We start from the raw sequence: 26626 nt of genomic DNA on the forward strand, positions 1-26626 counted from the left end.
AAGCCTACAAACACGGAGAGGTCTCTCGTTTTTAAAATAAGTGGAAAATCGCTACGAATTGTTACAATGTTGGCCAGGCTCAAACGAAGACTGAGTGTGCCAGAGATTCTCAGGGACACGTGCATTTCGACAACTTTTTAGCTGTCAATGCTTTGGCCCCCAAGTATCGGTTGCAGGCAACGCGACGCTTGTGGCATGTGTTCCGAAATCTGAGGCAGCTTCTGGGGCGTCTATTTTGTATGCAAAGAGCTGCTGTTCAAAATTTAATTTATTTAGACGTTTGTGTTGTTCTTGTTGTTGTTGTCAAGTTTATTGTCTGCAAATGAAATGCGTCTGTGCCCCGGCCTTGGCTTTCCTTTTTAAACGAATTACCATTTGGCGGCTTTGATGTTGCTCGGTTTCTTCTGCATTTGGTGCCCACTTTTCCGAGGTTTTTCTTCTCATCTCCTGGCATTTTTTCATTCCTTTTTCTAACTTTTTTCGGTTTGTTTCTGCTTTGATGCAAACTTTGCAGACCATAAAGTTTTGACTTCATGCAGTTTTAATGACTTAACGAGCGCTACGCTGGCCAAGTTCCTTTGACAACTCGCAACTGGCAACTGGCAACTGGCGACCGGCAACAACAGCCAACTGCTAGCAGCGGCAGCTAATTAGGCAAACGCGTTCCGATTACCACACAATTTGCACTTTTCCTTTCAGGCCAAGGCAAAACTTAGCCCGTTGATTAAACAGGGAAAAACTTTGGTTTTCTTTTTTGTGAAACACAGTTGGGCCTATTACCTTATACCTGAATAGCCAAAAACAACTATTGAAAGACTGCAGCAACTGGCAGGATGTTAACAAGATTAAACAGCTTTGTTTTCTTAATCATGTGTCAACACTGGGTGCAGGCACTTTGCTTTCTAGGACACTTTTCAACACTGACTGCAGCCTCTGCAAGTTGGCAACACTCTACTCAAATGCATATTCACGGGAAATCAATCTTATTAGATCGTATAAGAAATCTGATATAAAATCTTGTTGAAGCTTACCGAATAAAAACATTTAAATCAACAAATTTTAATTTTGGATACCTTCCCAGTAAAGTGGGAGCTTTCCCATCATTCAAATAAATAAATAGAAAAATGAACATCATTTTACAATTAGAAATATAGCATAAAATACCTTTGTTTAGAGTTGATTGTTCCTTTTGGAAGAAATCCGACCACAATATTTTTTATGTATGTTATCCTAAAATTGTTAATTTTTCAACTGATTTTTTTCCTTTGTAACGAAATCAGACCAAAACGATCTTTTTGTTATATCAGGAGCATGAAAAGTGAATTTGATGGATGACATCTATTTGAAACCGGAGCCAAATGTCCATTGGCCCAGGCTGATTTTAAGTTAAATGCTCCTGATGTGAATAAACTAGAATGAAAAGTCGTTAACGGTAACCTTAAGTCAATCGACCAAAACACACAAATATTTACCTTATTTATGACTTATTAATTTGTAAGAATTTCATTATATTTGCGGCTTGAATCCATATAGGAGATATGCAGCAAGAGTTTTTAAGCGTTTCACTTGTGTTTCACATGTTTGTTTTTATTATACGTAGCTTTAATTTAGACAAATAAATTAAGAATTATACGATATAATAACTATGATCAACATATGTATTATTGCAACTGGATGAATGATGGGGTTGGATGTGTTTTTTTTCTTTATCGTGTTTGGTTCATTGAGCATTATTAGATGATGCAAATTTTTGTAAAATATTTTATCAACACAAATGAAATGCGCATCGAAACGATATATATCGAATAATTTGAATGATGACACATTCAATGCTCATTTGTTTGATGATCAGATAATAGCTTTTGATTGCGTAGTAGTTTTTAGTATGACTAACTAGAAGAAGACTGGATAGACTGAGCTGTTGCCGGGTTGTGAGTGAGTCGTTGTCGTGGTTAAGGCGGCATTTATTATTTATTATCTTCATAACATGTCTCTGAGCACTTCTTTTTGCGCGGCAGTCAATTTCTCCGGAAATTGTATATCGAACGCCACCAATAGATCGCCCTTGCGCGTGGTATCCTTGGGAAAGGGTAATCCATAGCCCTGGATGCGTTTCACAGTGTTCGGCTTGATGATCTCCTGCATGGTGCTGATGCGCAGTTTATCGCCGGACATTGTAGGAACTTGAAAGACAACGCCGCAGAGCGCCTATAAAATAATATTAAGAGTAACGTATCAATAAATATATAAATAAAATGCTTCAACTATTGCTGGGCTTATCAATCAAGCACAATGTGACAGACATTCCCATAAGTAAACAACTCAATTTCCTGTAAAGTGTTATTGTGCCAAAAAAAAAAACAGGAATGAAAGAAAGAATAATAGGGAATGTTGGTCAAACAAACGCACATGGGCTTTAACTGTGGAATCTATCAATCTTTTTGGTAATCCAGTTTATGTTCTTGCCTGCCACTTGCCACTTGCTGCTTGCCACAGCCAGCAGCAGCAACATGTCGTTTGGAATCAAACAGAAATGCTCCCTCGTCGGCTTATTGTGTTTGCTTTGTGTCTTGCATAAATCCTTTTTATGCTTTTTATGTGCCTAATTCGTGTTTAAACATGTTGTTGACATGTTTCTCCGCACCAAAAATCTACAGACTATATTCCTTGTTTGTCCACTTTTGGCACGGGACAATTTCATTTGCCACAGCTGACATTCGATTTGTTTAATTGGCCAGCTAAAAGATAGCTATCAATCATGATTTGCTTGAATTGAGATATTAATGTGGCCAACTTAATTAGTGAACGAAACTTGCTCATAATTGAAGAGAAAAACTTTTTGGCTTCTTAGTCATGTGATTGGCAAAGTTAAAGAGGAGTTTTACTAATATTTTAACAAGTTTCTGTTGGGTGCAATTTGCTTAGCTCTTCAGTGAGAGCTTTAAGAAATAGACGAACGCTTGAAGCTAGCTTGAATATATTAAGTGAAGTACTAAAAGCCAATAGTGTCTCGCTTGAAACAGCTCTAGTTCTCTAGAAGAGTGTTAAAGCTCGACCAAATGTCAATCTTTCACTACCTCAGGATAACTTAAAGCTAATCCAATCTATTACTTTCACTCTAAACAAGTTATAAGTAACTACAATCAACTAACAACTCATAAAGGTCCATAACTTTTAGTCTAAACAAGCTATAATTAACTTGAAGCTTGGCTAGGCTTTATGTGCTGTAATAAATTTGGGGATGAATTTATATTGGAAATTATTCAAATAATAAAATCAATTGACAAAAGCCTAAGCTCTTTAACATAATAATAAGCTCTTCCTAAAGTTTTTTACTAAAATTAAAAATATTCAACGTTTTTATCCGAAATTTAATACAATAAATCAGTTACGCCTTTCTAAAATAACATCCAGTTGTCTGACACTTGTCATATGTACTATACACGCTGCAAACACTGTACACATTGTGATTTGATACCCAGTTACCCGCATCGGACAGTTGTCCAGAACATAAAACCCTGTGAATGGTGCGAACCGCTGCCTCGCCCAATAAAGAACATAAATAAATTGCGACAAAAGCAAAGTGCACACCTTATGAATATTTAAATATATGCATGCATGTATGTGTGTTTATATGTATGTATGTAGAGTATTCGCCGAGTGGTGAATTTAAAGCGATGACAACATAAACTGATGACGACGGCAACAACAACAACAACAACAACAACAATAGGAGCAGCACAAAATGCCGATGATGACGACGACGTCGCCACCAGCATTGATATTTTTTAATGGAAATGTTAAAAATGTTGTCGCAAAAGCAAAAACAAAAAGAAAAACGCAGTAAATAAAAATCAACAACTACAAAAATCTGTAACATAAAAACGCTTAAATACTTTGCTACCTTTTACGGAAGCTGAGCCATAAAAACTTGGAGCAAAAAAAGAAAAAAAAAAAACAGCACACAGGGAATACAAATGCGAATTGCGATTCGGTTACAAGCAACAACTGGATCAGCTGGATGGGTGAAGGGAATGGGCATGGTGGATAAGGGCACAAATCTGTTGCCTAAAATGGCAACTGGTTCTTGCGCATAACAATAAATATAACAAAAACGTACAGAATTTTAATTTTAACCATAAAATTGACAAGACCAAATTCTCTAATAAAATCAAAATTGTTGCTTTTCTAAATATGTAGAATATAACATTTCTCAGTTTTCTTTGAAAAGTCGCTGCTCGGGCGCCAAGCTAATTTGTAAATATCAAAACAATTGGTTTTATAAAAATGTTTATGAGTTATTTAACACATAAAATTTTCACGTTTTTTGCATATATGAGTATACAAAATTACGAAGCTAACTAGTCTTAAAAATTGTCCCTACTCGGGCGCTATGTTTAAGAAAAAACTAACTAAGCTAAGATTTTAAAATTTTTTCTGCTCAAGCGTCATTCATAGATATTCTTAAAACTGCAATTAGTTAAATTAGCGAACATTTGGAATACAAATACTCAATTTTGCAATTAACAAGTTTAGTTTTAATAGATAGAGCACTTTCAAAAATATCAGCAAAGGAACTACTACTACCAGTAGCTACTACTACAAACCATGATTTTCCATTGAGTGGAACTTCTTTTTTACCAGTTTCGATATTAGTTAGTCTAGTTAAGGGAAATAACAAACATAAACTACCCCAGTTTTTCGCGACGCTAGACAATTACGCTCGCTCAAAAATAAACTGAAAAAAGTGTTTGAAAAACAAATCAACGACATTCAATAGCATGTCATAAAGCATTTTGTTGTTTTACTTGATTTTTATTTTTATTTTAGCATTTTGTTTTTTTTGGTTTTTTTTTTTTTTTAGAATTGACAATGTGAAGGACGCTGACGACTGTCATCAAAATGCAAACGAAGCCGTTGAATGCTTTTTGTATTGAGCTACCAATTCTATGCAGTCGAAAAGTTCTCCAGCCAAAAATGACAATGCCAATGGGCAGACAACATTTCAAACAGCAGCAGCAACAACAACGAGACACAAATTTTGTGACGTCTGGCCATCAGTTACACGAGCAAGCCATAGACATAGGACAAACACATAACCAACGTTCAATTGTTGTTTGGCATTCATCAATTTTTGGGGTAGATGATGCTGCATTCGCGGATTTCGGACGCAGACAACACTCAAAGCGACAACAATTTTATTCTTGTTTTTTTTTTTTTTTGCCATTGAGCTGTTGACTTTGCATTCCATCTAAAATTTACGACTATATGCACATAGTATGTCCATAAAGCACTTCTCCTATTTCTATTATATGTATGTGCTGTAGGTCAGTGCCATCAGTGCAACAATATTATAATGAACGCATTTTGGTTTAGTGCTTCAGTCAAATATTAAATGTCATCAAAAATTATTCACCGCGTGCTACAAATTCTGATTTTGTAACGTAAACGATGATGTAATTTATGGCCGATATTAAATTTAATACACATTGCAACAATAAAAAAAATACAAATTCAATATTGTTGCGGCCAATTATGTGAAGTACTTATTTGGCGCTTTAATTGCTTTACGGCCCGCTTTGTACACCAACAAAAAATCCAAATTCAGGCAACCATTTGTTATTTTAATTACTATTTCTTTCTCCTTTTTCCATTCAATAAACGACAAGAAAGCGTTAATAAATGTACATGAAGTATGTTCAAGCTATAAATCTGATTAAACAAGAAAGTGCAACTTATTGCAGCGTACCGAATGGTTAATTCCCTTTTCAAAGACATTTCTATGCGATTCTCATTGCTGTTTTTTTTTAATACTATATTAAAGTGTTACAAACAGGAAATTCGAAATTGAGAAGCTGTTAATAAATTGAAATGCAATTTAGAGTTTTGTCAACTAGCTCCAACTTTTGACTGACTGTTTTTACGACTTTAAGCGACTTTGTAGCTTTAGCTTATCCAGCTGCTAAATGTTATAGTCTTAATCGTTTATTACCTTAAACTAGAAGACGGACAGAGTATACTGTTATGATTATATGGACATCTTACGACCCTTAACTTGATCTTATGGCCAGCTGTCAACCGTTTAGGTCTGGCCAAATATTGCAAAATATATGATATGATACGGTCTTGGGCTGGGTTCTCACAGTATGGCGCCCAATTAAAGCCGGGCAGCGCCTAAATGAAATTATAATGAAATCAGCGTTATGGTTATGGCAAATTTACCATATACGCGCCTGAAGCTGCCGACCAGAGTCTGGCTCTGGCCAAGAGCTGAGCTGAGAGCTGGCTGCCAGGCGAATTTGGTCAACATGGTCAAGTTTCAATTAGGCGGACACAGCAGTTGGTCGGGCCAACACGTACGCACACTCTGTGGCAACTTGGTAGGCAGTTCATGACGCTTAGGTGTTAAATTTTTCACAGCCAACTGCGTTAAAAGTTGGGGCGCAAACTTCGCGCTAAGATTCGCATATGGCGAACAAACCAAAAAAAAAAAAAACAAATAAACAAAAAATCATACTCAATGATTACCACAAAAAATAGATAAATAAATAACATGCTGGCCAGTCCGTAGTCATGTTAAAATTGTTAATTGCATTAACTAGATTAAATAGTTGCTATCTAAGTTTTGACATTTTTAACATTTTATTGCTTGTTAGTGCGACAAATTTAGTAAATATTTTTGGGGTCTCAGTTTGCCCATTTTGGCAGCGTTTTCATTTTCATTTTTCATCGACAAACATTATGTATATATAGATATATGTATATAAATTATGATTACCATTTTGGTAGAGTCTCAGTTTAGCTAAAAGTGTCATGTTGTGGTTTCTATTTAGAAATATTTGACACGGTTTTTTGTGTGCGGCTCGTGATAATTATGATTGCACATTGCGCAATTTGGTAATATCTCCAAATGACTATTCAATTATATAAGTTCTAGAAATTGACTATCATCGCTATTTTTTCAAGCTCATATTTTTCATTGGAAAGCAAGTGCATGACACTTGCTTTCTATTTGAGTACTAGGCAAACAAATATGTCAACCTGCCAAAAACGAATCCGATTTATATACTGACTGCAACAAAAAGTACCTATAAGCATAACTACTAGCTGCTGATAATGATCAAGAGTATATATACTTTATAGAGTTATCTTCCTTATTAGACAATTATAATACCTGCTACGAGCTTTTGATAAATTAATTAGCATATTTATAGACACATTCCCGCTAAGCGCTCAGATCACAGTTTTCAGTATGTCATTAATTCGACCTCTGCATTTTTTAGGACTCACCTGCTTGAGCGTCAGCCTCGCCGTGTACCGCAAATCGCTGCCCTCGCGCTTGAACATGGCATGTGGCTTGTCCCGAATGATGAACACAATATCCGCTGGTATTTTGCCGGGCGCCTGATCGCCCTCCTTCTGGAACGTGACTTTGGTGCCCGATTTCCAGCCGGGTTTAATAGATATTTGCAGGACTTTGTCCTCCTTCTTGGAGCTGCCATCGGGCTGGACAACACGACGTGAGATTTTCATTTTCTTAACACAGCCATGATAGATTTCCTCCAGCGTGACATAGAGATCATGCTCGACGGGTGGATCCTGTTTCTGTTCCTTTTTGAAGGGGGTGTGCACATTGAAGGAGTGTGATCTAAAAGAGGGCCTACGAAAGCTTAGCAAATATGATACAAATTTCAACGCAGACTGTAACTACCTGAAGGCGCTGCCTAGGCCATGCCGAGAGCCCAGGCCGCCAAATGGCGATGAGAAGAAATCGGGTTCCGTATCCAAATCGAAAACATTCTTATCAAACAGATTGTCGCCCATGTCAAAGAACGAGGCAAACGGATTGCTATTGCCAAAGAACTGTGTAAATGTGGCCCGCGGATCACCATGGAACTGATATGTAAATGTATTTTTGCCACTGCCGCCGCCATTGCGAGCGCCTAGAAATATAATAAATGATTGGAAATCAGGATATTTGATAAATTATAATGCTATATTCATTAACTAACCGCCACTCTTCAGTCCATCCTCGCCATATTTATCGTAAATGTCGCGCTTGCTCTTATCCGAGAGCACTTCGTATGCCTCGGCGACCTCTTTAAATTTCTCCTCAGCATTTGCGGCTTTATTTTTATCGGGATGATAACGTAACGCCAATTTTCTGTAGGCCTTTTTGATCTCATCATCGGTGGCAGTTTTTGTTAGGCCTAAAGTCTTATAGTAATCTTTGCCCATTGTGTATGTGTGTGTATGTGTGTGTGGGAGGTTTTGAGTTGCTTTATATAGTTATATGAAGTTCCCAAAAAGGTGACGTCTTTAATTCTATGCGCTCTGCTCTAAGGTCTGTAATGCAAAATGTTTCAAATTAATTGCAATTCGGGTTTTATTTAATTAAAACTTACAAGTTTATTTATCATTTGTCTATAGTCCATATATATATATGTATATATATATAAATATATGTATGTGTTTCTAGTTCCGGGCGTTACTTAGTGGCTATGATACTGCTCCAAATTTGCTGCTTTCTATAATGGCACATACATTTTGTTGTCTGTTTGTTGGTTTCTTTTCTGGGGTTTCTTCTGAAAGTTAAAAATAACAAATTAGATAAACATATAAGCAAATTTTAAAGCTGCAGTCAAAATTTGAACCGGCGACCTTCCGCTTGTTGGTGCAACGCGACAGACATTTAATCCACACACATTTATTTTGCTGCTTTCTTGCTGTTGTTGTTGTCATACAATATTTGATCAATCTGTTCCCTCATAAGAAGTTTTCTGTCCGAATTTCAGTAATTTCTTTGGGCCATGCATTGATCCCTCATAAGTCAAGTGTAGTCGGGTCAAACTCAAATATATATAGATATGTATATTGATACCTACGTTGGATAAGTTTCGTCTAGAAACATGAAAATCGCCCATAAGTATTATCATGATAGTCGCCTCCAATAGCACGTCACAAGCCTTGGCCATGTTCAATGCTGAAACGCCCACACGTTTTGTTAAATTTAGCATACGAGAGCGAACAGAAAAGGCAACACACCCGCACACACGCACACGCACACACACGCTCATTCAGAGCTCAAAGATTGGGAGATTTTGTTGAGCAAGTCGGACGACGAGTACAGAGAGATATCTAAATTTATGAGCACATTTAAATTAAATATTTGCGTATGCAAAACTACAAATAGAATTAATATTATTTATTTTCCGCTAAAACATTTAACAAATAAACAGCACAGCACGGCAAGACACAAGCGCCGGGAAACTCTTTCAATATACACAAGACTCAGTACATATCCATACAGATACATATATATACATATATATATATACACTCTATATAAGCACATACTCATATGTTTATGTACAGACAGTATGAAATTCTGTGCGCTAGCCAATTTGCATTGACCTTAGCCAAAGCGCTAAAATTTCAATTGAGTTCAAACAAGCACAAGAATTAGAATTGACAATGACATTTATGAATGTCTTCATTAAATACTGACAACAGCAGATCACTGAGAATAGAAAACTCTTAAGAGCAAGAGCACTGTGTAGCATCTATATACATATTCGAACTGTTCCTGGTTTGCGCTTAAAGCAACACAATATGCTTCATCTATTAATTTCTTCTAGTTGCGGTTAGGCGCAGTCATTCAAAATATATAATCAACTATAAATAAGACATTTCATAGTGAAAAGTAAATCGAGCTTGAAATTGAGAAGAATTTTATGTAAGCCACAACAAAAGAGCCGCATTTAGCATATCAAATTCAGCAATCGTTAATTAATATAAGGCAATTATTTAATAGAACAAAGAAATTGTTAATTGTATTTATAAAATAAATATTTCACATACTTCTAAGGCTTGCATTAACATACTGTTAACTTGAGGGGTGGGTTAACTTAAGACTACTTAGCAAAAAATGAATTTTAACAGAGCTGTAGACAAAGCTACTTAACAGAGGCAATGCAGATTAACAGAGCCTCGGCACTGTTAACTTTATACAAAAGCCTAGCTATGGTTATCCCGAAGGCTATTAAATACAAAAAACCCTTGGAATTGAAAACCTCTATTTCTTACTCAAATTTAAAAAATTAAAGTTGATAGATTTGTTGAAAACATGTTAAAATTATTAGCATTAAGCGCATTTTATTCGCTTAGCAACATTCAAAATGAACAAACTAAGCTCTTCTTATGTGTATCAGTTACATATCCAGAAAATTTATAATTTCAATTGCCCTCAATCAAGTTCAAGTTGAAATTAATGACATTCCCAAGTCCGATTCATTAACATTCAACATGTCAACGCCTGACAATCCAGTCTCAATGCAATTGCCAGCCTTGAGTTTAACTGATTTCATCTTGGAATATCACATTTTTTGTGTTTTGTTTTCTTCTCAACTTGTTGCTTTGACAATACACACAACAATAATTTCAGCACAAATGTCTGCTGCCAATTTGCTGCCTTGAATCCAAATCTGAATCCAAATACGATGTCTCATGGGGGGACGCGCTGTCAATAATGCGCGCAATTTGCTCGATTGATCAGCGATCCAGACATTGCTCGACTGTCGACTGTCGTCTGTAATATATTCTCATGCGATATGCATATAATTGCTATGCCCCGATATCTATCTATTTATCGATCATTCAATCGTGCCAAATGTGTGCCACATTGACTTGGGGCGTGGGCGTGGGGCGTTTGGGGCGTTCGGGTATCAGGCAAGGCCATCGCGTCGCGACCATAAATATAATTTTTCCACACATTTTGGCGCTGGCGAATTTCTGTTTTTTTTTATAAGAAATTTGCGTGCGTCCAAAAATAATTCTTGAAAATTATTACGCAAGGTGAATATATGTTTATTTTCTATCTTTTTCCATACCGATTGCTATATATATGCAAAAGATTATGATTTTCCTTTTGACAATTTAATTGAAAAATTTTTCGCGCACGTTTCGTTTGGTGTTTGTTATTGAATTATTAACAACATTCGCATTGTTCGTGCAAAATAATGAGGGTTGTATGGATATAAATTCATGCTGATGCGAATATTATAAGAGTATTCATATCCAACCCATCCCTCACCTGCATTGACAATTACAACATGTTTCTGTGTGGACGAGACTTCCGCATAAATTATTAACACATATACACACACAGAGACACACACGGCAAATCGAATTCGTTGCTTATTGATTACAATATAACATTTGTTAAACAATTTATGGCAATTTCATATGCATATAGAGCTACAGAAATATATGCTGTATGTATGTTAAATAGCAATATTGAAATGCTTTTAATGTTGTGCATACCCTGTTAGTATACAGATTTATGTAAAGCAGCATGTTAAAAGTTGTAGATAGGTATGTAAAGAAGTTTTCAAGTCTCTAGTTTATTTTAATATATTGTTAATCATTGTGAACATTGAAGAAAACTTTCAACAATCAACAGCCACAAGATAAAGGTTTTTTTGTGATAAAGTCAAGTTAGAAGAAAAAGGAAATATGGTAATTCAATAAACTGTTTTTACAAATAAATGACAAGAAAATGTAAGTAAAAATTAAAATAAATAAATTTACATATTAATATTTTCTGAATAAGTTGGGTGCCATTTTCAGGTCTATAATCAGTATAGGGTATGTTTTAGTGCAGCTTAAGGCTTTCTTGCTGGTTTTAGTTCAATATTTTTGCCATTTTTGCATATGCAATTTCAATTTCTAGTTATTCAGTGGCACGTATAAACAAACATACACACACACACACACACACGCACAACAATTACACTTTAGACATATCTGTGCGAGCTAAAATTAATAAATTGTCGTAGGTTATGAGGCCAGCGCAAAAATTATGGCGCCCCATGCGCTCTAATTGAATTGAACTTGATTTATAATGCCGCGCTTTACTTTTATCCACTTTTTATGATCGCAAACGCCTCTTGACTCATAAATTTGCAAGCGAATACGCAACTCAAATCCACATCCGACGGCATTTTGGGCAAAATAAAATTAAAAAAAAATATATATATATATATAAATATATATGTATGTACAAATATTATTGTTTGATTTATGGACAAGTTTAAAGTTATAATTTATGGCTGGAAACATATAGGTAAAATATGCTAAAAACAATATTTGCAAGCATAGTTTCAATATGACATTATATAAAAATAAAAAATTATAAAAAAACTATTTGTAAAGGGTTTAAAAATGTATATTTAATCAATATCTAAATTCCAAGTACTCAAGCAGTTGAAAAGCTCACTAACAGTGTTAATAAATATCAATTAAAGGTAACAGTATTGAATAACGAGCACATGCATTCACGACATTTTAAGTAACTTTTTCAATTTGATTGCACCTCTGTATACATTTTCTTAAAGAATGACATTTTTGTCGGGATGCATTAAACACTAAAAGCTGTGTAGGACAGAAACATCTCTCTCTCTGTGTTGAAGTGAGTGAGAAAATGTAAGCTCGACAAAAACACAAAAATGTTTCTCAGTGTTAATTGACTATTAAATGCAACTTTTATTATATGTAACACTGAGAACTTGTACTATGTTCCCTTATAAGTAACTCTCTGCTTCTGAAATTTGTCACTCCAATTGATAACGAATTGCTGGAATGATGATCGGCCGAAGAATGCCAATAATTGTTTTGGAAGCAGGAAATATGTCATGGCATTTAATTAAACAAAATGCACTTCACGTACAATTAACATGCACACCTGGCGCTTCCTCGACTGCAAATTTAACAATTTCGATGAATTATCCAACACTTTTTTAGCACAAAACACCACAGTTTCAGTTTTCAAGGTTAGTGAACTGAATATTTGTTGTTGTTTTTTTTTCGATCTGTCTTGACCAACTCGATTCGCATTGAGTGTTGGGCACAAAGCACCTTCATTCACTCTCGTTCTCCGCTTCAAAGTCAACAACAGCTTCATTCATTGACAACCACATTTTGTTGTTGTTATTGTTGCCATTTTGCTATTTTTTTGATGTATTTAAAATTAGGCAAAAAAGTCAAACAGCGTGAAGTTTATTCACCCACGTTGCGCAAAAACAAACAACAACAACATATTTTTTGTAAACCAAAAAAAAGGCCAACATCAATAAAAGCCGAGCATAACATTTAGGCAAACAAACTCGAATGGCCAAAAAATAATATTTTTATAATATTATTTAAAAAACCAACATTTGATTCCAGAATGCTGCATTGTAGGTGTTTCTAAGCCGAAAATCCGTTACGAAAATAGACGAAATGACTAAGCGTAAATGAGAGCTAAAAAACTGTCCACAGTGGAGACTCCCACATCGCAATACGAAATATTTTTGGAGAAAACATGTGCGAGCCGTTTCATTCAAATGAATCACATTTTGGAATGGCACTCGGGTCCAGGGGGCGGTCAACGACGTTGCTTTCGGTTCAAGATTGTTGCAAAAAAGAAAAAAAATCTCGAAAACTTATGCAATTTTTATTTACTTTTTGGTCACTTCGGAATATACATGGAAATACTTTACATTATATTCAATTTCCTTTTGTTTTGGCATTGTATTTGAAACGTAAGCAAGCAATAAACCGTGTATTTATGCCATTTGCATAGAATAACTATTAAAAACGCAAAATAGATTTTTAGAATTTCAAACTTGGCTACCAAAATTTGCATACGACTCTGAAAACTAGTTTTCGTTATGTTTTTATTGCTAATGGAATAATTTCGGTGTGTGTATGCAAATTGTATTTGTTATAAATATTGATGCAAGATCAAAATTTAATCAAAATGTAATTTTGCAACACTTTTGATTAACACTTGTCTCGAAAGTAGGAACAAAATTAGGGAACATGTATTAATGACGTTTTATTTTCAACACTCGTTAAACGCACCGTGACAACACTTAAAAATTGTTATCAATCAATTACAATAACAACACTGGAAACTGAAAAACAACAAAAAAAAAGCTCTAAAGTATATTTCCTTTATGTGTTGCTTCTTCCAACCGCATTGCGATTAGTTTGCGCTTAATTGCCAGCCACAGCAGTTCTTCGTGTTTATCTGCTCTTTGCCTATTTATGACGAGCACCGTTTTGCGGCTCATTTGAATCAAGTGTGGCAAATTTGAAGACAACGACAACAACAACAAGAACAACAACAGCAGCACCGGCCACCGCCTACGTCTGCGCCGCCCACTCAGCAGCTGTTCAAAGAGTTGTGTGCGCTCTCTGTTATTTAAACGAGAGTGGTGGAGAGTAAGTGAAAGAGAGCGCGAACGAGGCTATTTTGTGTGTCATAATTTAAAAATACAAATAAAAGCTGCAGAAACGATAGACTGCTAACGGTAAAGATTGACAGTTTGCATGTGTGTCTGGCTGCGTACAACTGTGTTTGTGTGTGTGTGTGGGTAAGTGATTACGATTATGATTAGCGCTGCTGCGGCAGCGACTCTCTTCTTGGTAATTTGCCATTTGTTTTTATACTCTTCCCCACACATACACTCATAAGCACGTACAGCAAGGCAAACTCTTGATTTTTTTTTTTTTGTTGCTTTTTAAATTTTTGGAGGCCAACAATCTTTATTTTATTTGATTTCTTTTGTTCAATCATAATCGTTGCCTTTTTTATAATCTCTTTTGTTGTAACAAACAGTGTGGCCAATGGGACTTTCGGCTTTCTGGGCATAGCGTTAAAGAGGAGTTGAAACGTAAACAAAAAAAAAGTTTACCAGACAGTTTCCATTTGGCTGAGCTTTTTTTGACAGCTGGAGGCTGCGACTTTTTTTCATATGTATAAGAAACATTCCAATTGGATACGTTCACCTGCAGCTCCAGGCCCTTTTACACCCTGTATTGCGGCACAACAAATTGCGTATCATACACAAATCTGTTCGCACACACATAAAATGTATGTATTTACCAAGTGGCCGCTGTGTATATTCCAAAGAATCGCCAAGAATATTCGAAAATAATCAAGCGAGCAAACAGAAACAGAAGCAAAAAGTTGGTGAGAAAAAAAAATACACAAAAATAACTAAAAATGCTAAAAATAAAACTTATTTAAAGAAATGAAACCATGAAAAATCAAAAACACACGCTAAACCAAAGGCAAAACGATGGCTAGTAAAATACAAATAATAAAGAGAAACTGAAATTTTCCGAACCAACCGTGAAAATGTTCCTACGAAAAGGAAAATTCTTCTTAGGGGGCCTTGGACTTTGCCTAATTTGCACATGATTTTCTGTCTCTGTAAATGGGCGCACAAATATGAAAGTATTGAGAGTCCAATTGGGCGGTGTGGTTAACGCGAATGCCCGTTACATTAAGTACTGCCGAGAATCCAATAAGAAATTGTGCAGGCTGCTGTGACGTATAAAGCTCTCGACGAAACGAAATGCAAAGAACATCGAATGCGACAAAAACTCGCAAAATTTCAAGCCATAAAAAGCACTTTACAATGCACAGTTCTGTGTGAATGTTTGAATAAATACATACACATATACAAATATGCATGTATATGCGTGTGTGCACATATATATATTTTTGTTATTTTGCTTTGACCACATTTGGCAACAGGCAGAACGTAGCACGTTAAGCCCCAGCACACACACTCGCACACACACACACACGCACGCACACCAAGAACTCCAGCAGCAGCAACAACAAAAAACATCAACTCACGCTCACTCACGCACGCACTTGCAATTGTGTTGTGATTGATTGTGGCTATAAATTAACAACAATAATATCTTACAATTGGTATTGGATTCAAATTTGCAATCTGTTTTTATATATTATTAACACGTTTGTTTCTTAAAGCTGGCGAGACGGGGATGTGTATTAACTGCCAATGGCCGCTGAAATGCGTAGACTGAGCGCCTGCAAAAACCGTTACAGCGCAACAACGACAACAACCGCGCGATCACCGACGATGACGACGCTTTGAGACACACTAAACAGCCAGACTGGCCGCGACTGCTGTCAAATGTTAAAATGCCTGCTGATCTCCGTCTCTGACGCATATGCGAGCGCTCGTGAGAGTCAGAGAGCAAAAGAGCAAAAGAGCAATACCCAAAAAGCGCACGTTTCTTTTTGTCGTGGGAGGGAGGAGAGGAAACATTTGAACAGCAGCACAACCAAGTACATACAATGTATTTGCACACACACACACACATATTTGTCTGAATGTCTGTGGACACATTTGAGTACCATACGGCATGAAAGAAAAGCAAGAATAGAGTACACATTGAATATAAATTGATCCTCCTTCGTGCGGCGTTCGATGTCTCGCATGCGTCATGTGTGTTAAGCTTTTTCCCATAGGTAAGCAAAGAGCTTTTGAAGCCAGACACGAGTGCCGAAAGCTTTTACGTGTCGTAACAAAAAAGGTAACATGGCCTTTAAATACACTAACAATATAATGAGTTTCTTGAAAATAGATAAATAAATTGAATTCATACTATTTGTTGCATACACATTAAGTTCATTTGCATACTAGTCATATAGAGTAAATACCAGGCTCAACTGCTCGCCGTTTGCTCCTGTGCCGCATCGGGCGGCAGTTCGATTTTCACCGCTGCCAGAGCTTCACGTATCCAGCTGGGTATCGGATCGCGTCCAAAGTGACGTGCCATAAAATCACGAACAAATTGCGGGAACTCGTCGCGTTGAATGGCCTCCCGCATGGAGCGCATCAGGCGCAGCTGATAGGCCACATTGTGGACGCTGAGCAGCGAGCTGGAGACGGTCTCGCTTGCGGCAATGTGATGCAGGTAGGAGCGTGTATAGCGCTTGCAGGTGCTGCACTCGCACGCCTCGTCAATGGGCTGCATGTCGTGCTTGTACTTCTGCTGCTTCAGGTTTATCTGGCCGCTGTCCACCAGAGCGCAGCCGAAGCGAGCTGTGCGCGTGGGAAAGACACAGTCGAACATGTCGATGCCCAGGGCCACACAGACGACCAGGTCGGCGGCAAAGCCGACGCCCATTAGATAACGCGGCTTGCCGCGCGGCAGTCGATCCGTGCACACGTGCACCATGCGCCAAAAGTCATGCTTGCTCTCACCCCCGCTCAGGCCGCCAACGGCAAAGCCGCGCACCTGACGCTCCATCAGGGCGCTCACGCAGCGCTCGCGCAACGGTACATCCAGGCCGCCCTGGACAATCGGAAAGAGGGACTGATCATCGTCGCGGGCATGCGCCTCAATGCAGCGATCCACCCAGCGTATGGTGCGCTCCATGGCCTCTTCGACGCGCGGACCCGTCGTTGTCGTCTTCACCACATCGTCCAGCTGCATCATTATGTCCGCCCCGATGGCATTCTGTATCTGCATGGAGTGCTCCGGCGTCAGCATGCACTCGCTGTTGTCGAACGGCGAGCGAAAGTTGACGCCGCGCTCATCAATCTCGGCCAGCTGCAGCAGCGAGACCATCTGAAAGCCACCCGAGTCTGTCAGTATGGCTCGTGGCCAGCCCATGAAATTGTGCAGCCCGCCGGCAAGTTTCAGCGTCTCAATGCCGGGTCGCAAACCCAGATGATAGGTGTTGCCCAGCACAATTTGGCAGTCCAGCTCGATCAACTGGTCCGGCAGCACGCCCTTCAGAGTGCCCTGTGTGCCCACGGGCATAAATACAGGTGTACGCACTTCACTGTGCCTAAAAAACAAATATTTAACAAATATTTAGTAAAAAATACAAAGTACACTCCTTTTGCAAAGATACCTCAGCGTCATGAGGCCGGCGCGCGCCTTGGACACGGAGCACTCGGCCACAACCTTGTAGGTCAACGGCGGTATCTTGCTGGAACTCATTTGCCACACACTTGTTTTATATATAATAATAATATAGTTAAAACACGTGCAACACAAAACGTAAACAATATGTTAACGCAGACAAGTGTGACCGCATTTTGCAAACACCAAAATACGCACACCAAAAATACCAACTGCTTAGCGGTTTTGTCAGTTAAATTCATCGCTTGTTATCGATCACTTTTCACGTTTGAACACAAAACTCACTTAACTTTCATATATTAAATTATATATATTTATTATATACAATGATTACTAAAGTAAACGTATTTCAGCTAAGTTATGCGATTGGTATGACATGTAACGTAATGAAAATTGAGGTAAACAATTTGTATGCACAATTCAAACGATATCATCAAATCGAACCAAATATATAACCAATTAAATTCAAGCATTCTCATAGCGTGATTTCATCATTTTCTTAATGTATGTTTTGTAATCGTCACCAGGCGCCAGAGTGCTGCTCTTGTTGCCCAGTCCAACATTGTTCGAGCGCGCCTCGGCCTGTAAATTGGAAGATTTACGTAATTGATAAACGCAATTTTATTTTTATGGACATACCTCAATGATCTGCGTGCGTCCCTGGTTCTTGCGTCCCAGACCCTGACCCTCAGACCAGCCCATCTTCTGCAGCAGACGATTGCCCACATTATTCGAGCTGATGGGCAAGGCGGGCGCAGCACCGCCATCCTTCTGTCGCGTCTGCATATTTTTGATCTCATGTTCAAAGCGCTCACGACTGCGATTTGGCGGCGGCGGATCGCCCTCACCATACTTGAGTCGCCGCTCCTTGGCACGGTCACGATAGCTGTTGGTTGAGTTTGTTTATAAATGAAATATATATGTTATATTATTTTAAGACTTACGATAGGCCCGCGCCCGCTGCATCTTCGCTGCTGCCGCCGGCACCGCGGTCCATATTGAGCTTAGCCAAGTTCTCCTTATGTAAATTGGACATTTTTAAATGCTTCTGTAGTATATCATGTGATTGAAAGGCACGTTTGCACAGCAGACAGGTTAGTTTTTGGAAGTCTACGTAGTCCATTTCATCGACAGGTCCGCCGTTGCCGCCTCCGCCGCCAACACCCTGAGCGCCGCCATTGTCCTCATCGGAATCGGAGCCACCGCCGTAGGCATTTACCAATTTATTAATTGGTGCAGCGGCTGGCGTAGGCACATAGTCGCCCAGTTTGCCGCGTTCCTTCTTTTCGAGTATAGAGAAGCCCACGTCTGCATAGGCGCCAGCCGCAGCGCGTGATGTGCTCGGCCCCTCGCCGGGATCACCGCGTCCAGGTAATATGGGCTGCGGTGTGGCCACCACAGTATAGTCTTTTTTCTGATTTAATTGTTTGGCCCACTTTTCCATATCCTTGACGATTTTCTTGGCCACCTTGACCTTATCATGCTTATTGTTGTCCTTGTCTTTGCCCTTCTCCTTCTTAGCCGCCTCCTCCTCCTTTTCAGCGTGCGATTCCTGGGCCAGTGACTCGGCCAGTGCAGCTTGCGTTGATGCCGGCGTGGCCAATATGTACGTGCTCCGCCGCTGATCCCAGTACAAATAGGCGCCCGTCTCATTGTTATAATAGTACTGCGAGTGCGCATCGTAATACAAGCCCGTGCTGGGATCGTAATAGTAGCCGGAGGTTTCATCATATTGATAGCGAGATACATCGGGCGTAGCTTTAGTGGAAGATTATTAAATTAGCCAATTAAACTAGGTGCATGTACATAAAAGAGATTTGCCTACTCACGATAGGTTTTGCCATCATTGCCCCTAGGCGCGACCACATTTTGTGCTGCAAAGGTTGCCTTCACCGCAGCAGCTGCATGTGCTGCAGCTGCTGCCGCCGCTGTGGCTGTCGTCTCTATGCTATTAATCTTCTTCTGCTTTCGCTGTATGGCCGATAGAGCCACAGCGGCCCCAGAGTTGGCCTCGGTCACTTGAGCGTCACCGCCGCTAACCAGCTGTCCGCCGCCCTTCTTGATCTCAGCCAAATAATAATCAGTGTAATACTGCACATAATGGGCATGCTCGGCCGGCGTAGATGCATAAAGCGAGGCACTGTACTCGGCCAGGCGCGGCACATCGGCTAGCGTGTATACACCGCCCGCATCCGAAGGTGGTACAGCGGCCAAAGCACCGCTATGAATGCTGCCTTCCTGCGTATCCTTTGGCAATATCTGGCGATTCTCAGTGTCCATGCAGTAGCTGATGCAGACTGCAAAAAGAGATTCCAAATATTAAGAGAATTATAGCAAGGCTTTTGGTATCAACTCACCATCACGATCATCGATCCGGAGCGGTGGATCCAGTGTGGTTAGAGCATTGTGCACATCCATCGAGTCGACAAGCGTCTCAAAGTTCAAATAACAAATGCCGCGTGACGTTTGGGTCAGCGTATCGCGACTGATGAGAACCTTATTAATGGTTTTGGCCAATTTGGGCAGCACCTTTTGCAGGGCAGTTAGCACACTCTCCTCGTTGGTCAGCGCGTCCAGGTTGCGCAGCATGATCTCTGCATTGGATTGGGGGGAAGTGGTTGGGGAAAGCATTTCAATTAAAATATGTTTTCCAAAAACGCCGCAACGTATCAATTTTCGGCAATAAAATTGATATTTGTAATTTATGTATACTTTTTGTAAGAATTGGGCTAACTTCGTCGATGCCCTCGCCGCCGCCAGAGAAGATGCTTTCGCTTTCCGCGCGAGATGCCATGCACATAAAACAGGAGAAACGACGCTTGAAATTGTACACGCCACACTGTAAGAGAGATAGTTATTTAGTTTATTATTCAACACTTTCCAAATGCTCAATGACACTTGCTTAAAGCATACAATTAATAAGTTAGCTTTCAGGAGCTTTATAAAGTTTGTTTACATAGTCTTCTTGAAACAGCTTTTATATGACATCAAGCTTGCCAAGGTACTTTTTATGCTTTCAAAGCGGACCTTTAAAATTTGTTTGTTTTAATGTGCTTTTAAAAGCTGCTTTTACTCCATATCATTTAATTTAGATTTAGATTAACTCTAGAGCTTTCGACTATGAGTATATTTGGTGCCCATATCACATTAGGATCATGTGCTTTCATGGGCTTTCAAGCAAGTGTCATTTAGCTATGTTACACTGAGCTTACTTTAACGCAATGCCAGTCGGTGATGCGCTTGTGGCTGTATTGCAGCGAAACACGTTGATCGCCCAGCTTCAGAGTGCCCTGAATGAAAGAGGAAGAGAAAAGAGAGATTGGCATCGATTAGTGGACTGATCTTTGGGATAGCATAAGTTGCACAGAGTACACAGTCACCAGGTTGCTTCTGTGTCTTAAACGCGCAGTTGCCGTTGTTGTTTGCAGCCGTTGTTGCAGTTGCAGTTGATGTTGTTGTTGTTGTTGTCGTTTCTCCATATAGTAAACGCAATAAATTGAAATGTTAACATTAAGTTCAGTTGCCGCCAGGAACTCTGTCGTCATACATACAAAAAAATATATGTGAAATAAAAGACGGCAGAACAAACCAAAATGGCACGTTCTGAAAAAAGAATATGGGCTAGGAGAAATGGAACATATATGCCACTATATAATACAATACGAAGCGTTGCGATAACTTTGAACTTTTGCTGCTGTTGTTGATCTGTCGATGGGCAAAATTGGGGAACTGAACTTAAGGCACATATTTCGCAATTATTGATGCCGAGTTTTGTTTTGTTTATTATATTTTGTTTAAAAATTTGTAATTTTTGGTTTGCTTAGTTGGGTTTCTTGTTGTGATACCTGGGTTATATCCATCCAACGTGTTGCTTCCTCAACGGTATTAAACTCGACAAATGCGAAACCGCGTGATGCACCTAAATTTTAGATAGAAGCAGATACAAAATGGTTTTTGTCAAAAAATGTAGTTTGTTTAATATTTTGGTAGCATTTTTGGGTATGTTTTGTTTTATTTTTTTTTATTTTTTGTTTTGTTGTCGGTTTTTTTTTTTATGGAAGGCCAAGTATATTCAATTTGGTTGCTGGTGCGAACTTTGCCGGACTACTGCCAAGTTAACACAAAAGTAATACTTACGCCCCGTTTCAAGCTATTTGTCTTACTGCATATGGTTAAGCTAAGTAATAGAAAAAGCTTCGATAATGTAACCCACCTGTAGGTCTTTTGCGTATAAGCCGTATAGAAGAAGGCTCCATATTCACTTGTATCAGTGCGCCCATTATCTGTAATAGCAAAAAGTTAAATTAATTGTTTGCCATGAATCGGTCAATCCGTCAAAATCTTTCGAAATCCGAAAACTAAGGTTCAAAAGATTATTGAAAATTTTACAAATGAAATTTTTTGAAAGACAAACGGAATAGCAAACAGCGCCATAATCTACGTCCGTAATGCGAAACCAGATTAGGCACAAAACTAAATCATTGTTGTTAAATATATTAGGTAATATTATATATTGGTATCGGATGTCCCAGTGCACAGCACTGATCTCTAGCAGCAACTGCTCTGCTTGGGCTACTCACGTCCGCCTCGGTGATGTGCTTTTTCAAACCAAATATAATAATTTGATTGAGAGCCTCGTTGCTGGTCCGGATGTGATTGCGACGATATTGGCTGTCGTCGCTCTCGTCGCTGTCATAGCTGTCCTCGTCGGAGGGATATCGTCTGTCACGATCCCGGCTGCTGCCGGCGGCTGCGCTGCTGCCGTTGCCATTGTTGTGCGAGCGATAGTCACGACTGAAAGATTGGTAGCTTATAAGAATGTGTAAGAATATGTAGGAACAGCGGAGGTTACCTGCGCTCCATGCCGCGCTCATAGTCCGAGTTGCGTTCACGTGGCTCTCGATCGTAGTTCTTCCAGCGCTGGTCACGATCGCGATCACGCTCCCGATCCCGATCCCTATCACGTTCACGTTCACGCTCGCGCTCGCGCTCACTGTCATAGTTATCGTCGCGACGACTGTGATAATTGTTACTGCGCGAATTGTTATAGCCGCTGTAGCTGCTGCCTCGATCCTCATTGTAATCATCGTTAATCAGATCGCGATACAGATCCTTATCGTCGCTGCCAGCATTGCGATGATGCATTGAGCGTTCGCGACTGCGCGAACGTGAGTTCCGGCGCCTGTACCCAGCCTGGTCGCGGTTACGCTCCCTGCAACAAGGCACATAACATAAATAAATTAGCCCATTGTTTCGGTCTATTTTTATACGCAGGTGCCTGCAGAAGCGTGTCTGTGTCTGTGTGCTTACCGAGAACGCGAACGGGAGCGACTGTAGCGTCTGTATTGGCTGTTGCCGCTATTGTTGCCTCCGCCGCCAGCGCTGCCACCAGAAAAGCTGCGTCCATAGCGCGAATGCGAGTCCATGTTACGCCTACCTGGGGCCGAATTCGTTTTAAATCCAACAAAACGTGTGTTCTGCACAACTAGCTAGCAACAATTACCACGCAACTCACTCATTTAGCAAATCTCAAATAGAAACTTTCTCACTTGGTTTTGATGCCAAATTAACAATAGGCACACGCACAATAAAAAAAAATTGTGGAAAAAATCTCGGCCTGCTCTTGCCATTCACACAAAATGCTTGCTTTTGTTATCGATTAGAACAGGAGCAAATACTAATTATTCGCAGCGAAGAAGAAGCAACGCAGCTTACCGCTCCAATTTGAATTAAACATGATAAAAAGCTGCGTTCAATATTTAAATAAATTTTGCATTGTATTTTTGTATGTCATCAATTGAACAAAATATGCAAATATCTGTTTCGATTCTATCGATAGAAGCGCATAATCTACCGTTCCAAATTGAAATATTCTCGAACAGTGCTGCAAAACGCAATTTGCTTAACGATAAATCGTTAGTAACTCTGCAATTGGATTTATCGGCATTGATATTGCAGGCGTGCTGGGGAAAAACCAACTTAATATAATTTGCATCAAAATAAAACGAGATATCCCCCGAAAGAAACAACAAGCATAGAAACGTATAAAAAACGCTCCGCAGTTCGTAATCAAGTGCCAATGATGAAGAAAGTGTTATTAACGAAATCGCAGCACGTTCGTGTGTCTACGCCAGATATTATGAAAAAAGCACCAAACGGTGCCACAACTCCGCCCATAATCAGTTCTTCGAGCGTGCGTATTATGCATATGCCAACCAATGTTATCACCAACACATATATGCAGCGCAAATCCTTTCAGTCCATATACGAGGATATATTCAAGTTGCTTATGCGCCTGCCCGACAAGGCCCTGCAGCAGCGCGTAATTGACGCTATCAACGGTCGTAATGATAAGTCGGCTATCTTGAATCCTAATCAGTGTAAACAATGCTCTATAAATGAACAACAACAAAAGACGCTCAAAGTGAATGCGTCGACGCAAACCGAAATATTAGAGACTAAAGAGACTAAAAAATTAGAAATTGATAAACATATACAATCTGTGAAATCTGTTAAAGAACAAGAATGCCCCAACGAAACAAAATCAGCTGTCACAAGCAGCCCAGACAATGAGATCCCCAAGGAAAAAATGCCACGAAAACGCGGACGCAAACGGAATACATGTGTGCCGCAGGTGGTCAAACGATCGACAGCCCAAATGGCGTTGCAGGAGCGCGAGGAGAAACAACTGACGCCGTTGCCGCCGCAAAAAAAGAAGAAAGTCGACAATTCCGTATGAAGCAAAACATTTGAATAATCAGTTACGCTTGTGCCTTTCTAATGATTCTGTTATTTCAATTATTTTCACAGGAGCCCAGCCCTTTTGCCAGCCCCACGACCCAGGGGAATCCCATGGAACGTCGAGATTCAATCATGTCCAATATATCCAATCTTAGTGACATCAATGTGCTCGAGATATGCAATCAAATGGAGAATTACATCAACAATGACAATGAACGCATCATTTTATTGATGATGGAAAAAGAGTTCTTACGAGCTGAAGAAATGTCCGCGGAGGGTTTGCTGTACGTAAAGTTTCATATTTCACGAGTTCTAGCTTAAGTTAACAAATACTAAATGACGCATACAATAAGAATTTAAATTGACTGAAAGTTGTGGGCTTAATCGTTTATTTAGGATTTAGCATTAGGGTGAAAAATTGGGTAGTTTGATTTTCATATAAATTGATGAAAAAACAATCCTTAATGGTGAACTCTTGATTTATGGTAAAAAATTCCTAAAGATCAAACAAGAGGCACAAAACGTATTTGTGCAAATAATTATAGATTTAAATTGAGTCTATTCTGAAACTAAGTGCAGGGTATTGATAGACGGGCAAAACCCTAATTGCATTGCGTCCTAGGTTTCCACTAAGATCAATTCGTGTTATCCTAGCTTTGACATATATTTAGTAAAAAGTAATTGATTTCTTTTCTCTTTGTCAGGCCCATACACGATGCCATGTTAGCTGGAGATGTTCAGTGCCTGCAGCGGCAGGTTTATGTGTGGACCAAGTTGAAGGGCAACAAGGATTTCAATGAAATACTCAGCGCCGATGGTGAGGATTGTCTGCAGCTGGCGCTCATCAATGACTGCGATCCAGAAATTGTTCGAGTCGTGCTAAATGCCGGCGTGTTGCCCAATCATATCTATGAGGATGCCAATACGGCTCTGCACATAGCCATTATAAATAATATACAGTTGGAGTCGCTGCGGGAGCTGATGCAGCGTATTGATCTTAACCTGCTGCTGCAAATCAACGATGATGGCTACACAGCGCTCCACATTGCTGTGCGGCACAATCGCTACAGAATGGCTGAGATTATATGCGACACCATCGATGAGAGACAGCTGGGTGCAACCATCTATAGGCGTGCATCCGAAGAAGTGAAGGAAACAAATGTGGAAGCCAATAATAAATGTGATGAGAAAACGTTTGCTAAATACTATGAGCGCGCCTGCGACAGATTGGAGCACAACAAGCAGAAGCTGCTGAGACGCCAGCTGAAGCACGAGATACTCAATGCCACCGAAGCGCGTGCGGGCAATGCAAGTTTGTTTTATGCCGTTGAAGGCGAGCTTGAACATTTGTGTTACTTTCTCCTGGCTCATCTGGCCAATCCCGATGAGGAGAACCTCAGCGGGCATAGCCCTAAATCGTTTCATTATGAATATGCTCGTGTCTTGCGCATTAATTTAAAAGTCTCTCGTATCATGGATAAGGTTAATGGCATTCTAAATGGCAAAACTAGATGAAACCTATACTAATCAACAATTATTTATTATAAATAGGAAATTTGATCTTCTTACTGAAACGTGTTTTTTTGTTTTTTAGCCCCAACTTAAGTCCCAATTTGTTTGCTTAAGCTGCGTCAAGTCTAGGGGTTGCAGAGAGGGCGGCAAATTGCGTTTTGTTTTCTGCGGGTTCCTTTGCTTCTTAGAGGTTTTCTTTTTTAATTGAATCACTGGAAATAGTTTAAGAATGAGTAAATAAAAGAATGTTGCTTGCAAATTTATGATGCACCTATTTTCTCGAGCTGCTCCATTTGCTTGTCTGTGTAATGCCGGAAATTGCAGAGCTGTTCGAATCTACAATAGCCAGCAAAGAAACGCTTGCAGGGCCGTTTATTGCGCTCCGCTGCCAATATTTTGCGCGGATCTAAACATATACGTTAATATTATTTATTATGCATTTAAATGCAAGCGCTAGCTCACCCTCAAAGCGACGCAGGTAGGTTGCCTTCGCAGCGGTGTGCGAAGCACCCGCATTGTGCAGCTTGCGCACATTTAGGTCATTTTTCATATAGCAACAGCAGTAATCACAATAATAGCTTTTGCCGCCCATTTACAAATAAAAAAAAAACTATAACTTCGTTCTTTACAAACA

The 26626-nt window shown here is 39.4% G+C and overlaps 5 protein-coding genes across 6 annotated transcripts; 1 reads left to right on the forward strand and 4 right to left on the reverse strand.

Moving 5' to 3' along the window:
* Window positions 1–1560: 1560 nt before the first annotated feature.
* LOC6627535 (dnaJ protein homolog 1) lies at window positions 1561–15969 on the reverse strand. 2 transcript variants are annotated; one of them, XM_002051668.4, is made up of 6 exons: window positions 15765–15969; window positions 8406–8585; window positions 8013–8346; window positions 7712–7943; window positions 7291–7648; window positions 1561–2208 (listed from the first exon to the last, which is right to left on the reverse strand). In XM_002051668.4, the coding sequence occupies exons 3-6, from the start codon at window positions 8236–8238 to the stop codon at window positions 1981–1983; spliced, it is 1044 nt and encodes a 347-aa protein (XP_002051704.1). In that variant the 5' UTR covers window positions 8239–8346; window positions 8406–8585; window positions 15765–15969; the 3' UTR covers window positions 1561–1980. The 2 variants fall into 2 exon arrangements, with proteins under 2 accessions (XP_002051704.1, XP_015028234.1); XM_015172748.3 differs by having other exon boundaries at window positions 7291–7660.
* Window positions 15765–17915, reverse strand: Tgt (tRNA-guanine transglycosylase). Its single transcript, XM_032438502.2, has 2 exons — window positions 17729–17915; window positions 15765–17662 (listed from the first exon to the last, which is right to left on the reverse strand). Exons 1-2 carry the CDS (start codon window positions 17815–17817, stop codon window positions 16531–16533), a joined length of 1221 nt encoding a protein of 406 aa, XP_032294393.1. The 5' UTR covers window positions 17818–17915; the 3' UTR covers window positions 15765–16530.
* Window positions 17916–18036: 121 nt separating this feature from the next.
* Window positions 18037–23403, reverse strand: LOC6627533 (RNA-binding protein 5-A). Its single transcript, XM_015172747.3, has 13 exons — window positions 23255–23403; window positions 23050–23176; window positions 22592–22951; window positions 22320–22533; window positions 21953–22022; window positions 21585–21658; window positions 20952–21029; window positions 20452–20578; window positions 20097–20333; window positions 19569–20036; window positions 18684–19497; window positions 18379–18625; window positions 18037–18321 (listed from the first exon to the last, which is right to left on the reverse strand). Exons 1-13 carry the CDS (start codon window positions 23256–23258, stop codon window positions 18205–18207), a joined length of 2937 nt encoding a protein of 978 aa, XP_015028233.1. The 5' UTR covers window positions 23259–23403; the 3' UTR covers window positions 18037–18204.
* A 256-nt stretch (window positions 23404–23659) lies between these two features.
* Charon (charon) lies at window positions 23660–26251 on the forward strand. Its single transcript, XM_002051665.4, has 3 exons — window positions 23660–24472; window positions 24550–24764; window positions 25185–26251. Exons 1-3 carry the CDS (start codon window positions 23819–23821, stop codon window positions 25993–25995), a joined length of 1680 nt encoding a protein of 559 aa, XP_002051701.2. The 5' UTR covers window positions 23660–23818; the 3' UTR covers window positions 25996–26251.
* LOC6627324 (zinc finger matrin-type protein 5) lies at window positions 26002–26597 on the reverse strand. The gene is made up of 3 exons (XM_002051664.4): window positions 26455–26597; window positions 26264–26398; window positions 26002–26204 (listed from the first exon to the last, which is right to left on the reverse strand). Exons 1-3 carry the CDS (start codon window positions 26582–26584, stop codon window positions 26071–26073), a joined length of 399 nt encoding a protein of 132 aa, XP_002051700.1. The 5' UTR covers window positions 26585–26597; the 3' UTR covers window positions 26002–26070.
* Window positions 26598–26626: the final 29 nt, after the last annotated feature.

The sequence above is a fragment of the Drosophila virilis genome, chromosome 4, assembly GCF_030788295.1.
Source record: "Drosophila virilis strain 15010-1051.87 chromosome 4, Dvir_AGI_RSII-ME, whole genome shotgun sequence".
NCBI classification, from domain to species: domain Eukaryota; kingdom Metazoa; phylum Arthropoda; class Insecta; order Diptera; family Drosophilidae; genus Drosophila; species Drosophila virilis.

Bases quoted from the DNA above. Each gene is read 5' to 3' on its own strand.
- Tgt (XM_032438502.2), bottom strand. From the start codon at position 17,817: ATGAGTTCCAGCAAGATACCGCCGTTGACCTACAAGGTTGTGGCCGAG. The intron at 17,663-17,728 runs GTATCTTTGCAA...TTTGTTTTTTAG, and splicing joins GCCGGCCTCATGACGCTGAG to GCACAGTGAAGTGCGTACAC.
- LOC6627535 (XM_015172748.3), bottom strand. From the start codon at position 8,238: ATGGGCAAAGATTACTATAAGACTTTAGGCCTAACAAAAACTGCCACC. The intron at 7,944-8,012 runs GTTAGTTAATGA...TTATATTTCTAG, and splicing joins GGATGGACTGAAGAGTGGCG to GCGCTCGCAATGGCGGCGGC. The intron at 2,209-7,290 runs GTGAGTCCTAAA...ATTATTTTATAG, and splicing joins CGAGGCTGACGCTCAAGCAG to GCGCTCTGCGGCGTTGTCTT.
- LOC6627533 (XM_015172747.3), bottom strand. The intron at 19,498-19,568 runs GTGAGTAGGCAA...CTTCCACTAAAG, and splicing joins CAATGATGGCAAAACCTATC to CTACGCCCGATGTATCTCGC. The intron at 18,626-18,683 runs GTAAGTCTTAAA...CTCAACCAACAG, and splicing joins GCAGCGGGCGCGGGCCTATC to CTATCGTGACCGTGCCAAGG.
- Charon (XM_002051665.4), top strand. From the start codon at position 23,819: ATGATGAAGAAAGTGTTATTAACGAAATCGCAGCACGTTCGTGTGTCT. The intron at 24,473-24,549 runs GTATGAAGCAAA...TTATTTTCACAG, and splicing joins AGAAGAAAGTCGACAATTCC to GAGCCCAGCCCTTTTGCCAG. The intron at 24,765-25,184 runs GTACGTAAAGTT...TCTCTTTGTCAG, and splicing joins ATGTCCGCGGAGGGTTTGCT to GCCCATACACGATGCCATGT.
- LOC6627324 (XM_002051664.4), bottom strand. From the start codon at position 26,584: ATGGGCGGCAAAAGCTATTATTGTGATTACTGCTGTTGCTATATGAAA. The intron at 26,399-26,454 runs GTGAGCTAGCGC...GTATATGTTTAG, and splicing joins CTACCTGCGTCGCTTTGAGG to ATCCGCGCAAAATATTGGCA. The intron at 26,205-26,263 runs GTGCATCATAAA...AACTATTTCCAG, and splicing joins GGAGCAGCTCGAGAAAATAG to TGATTCAATTAAAAAAGAAA.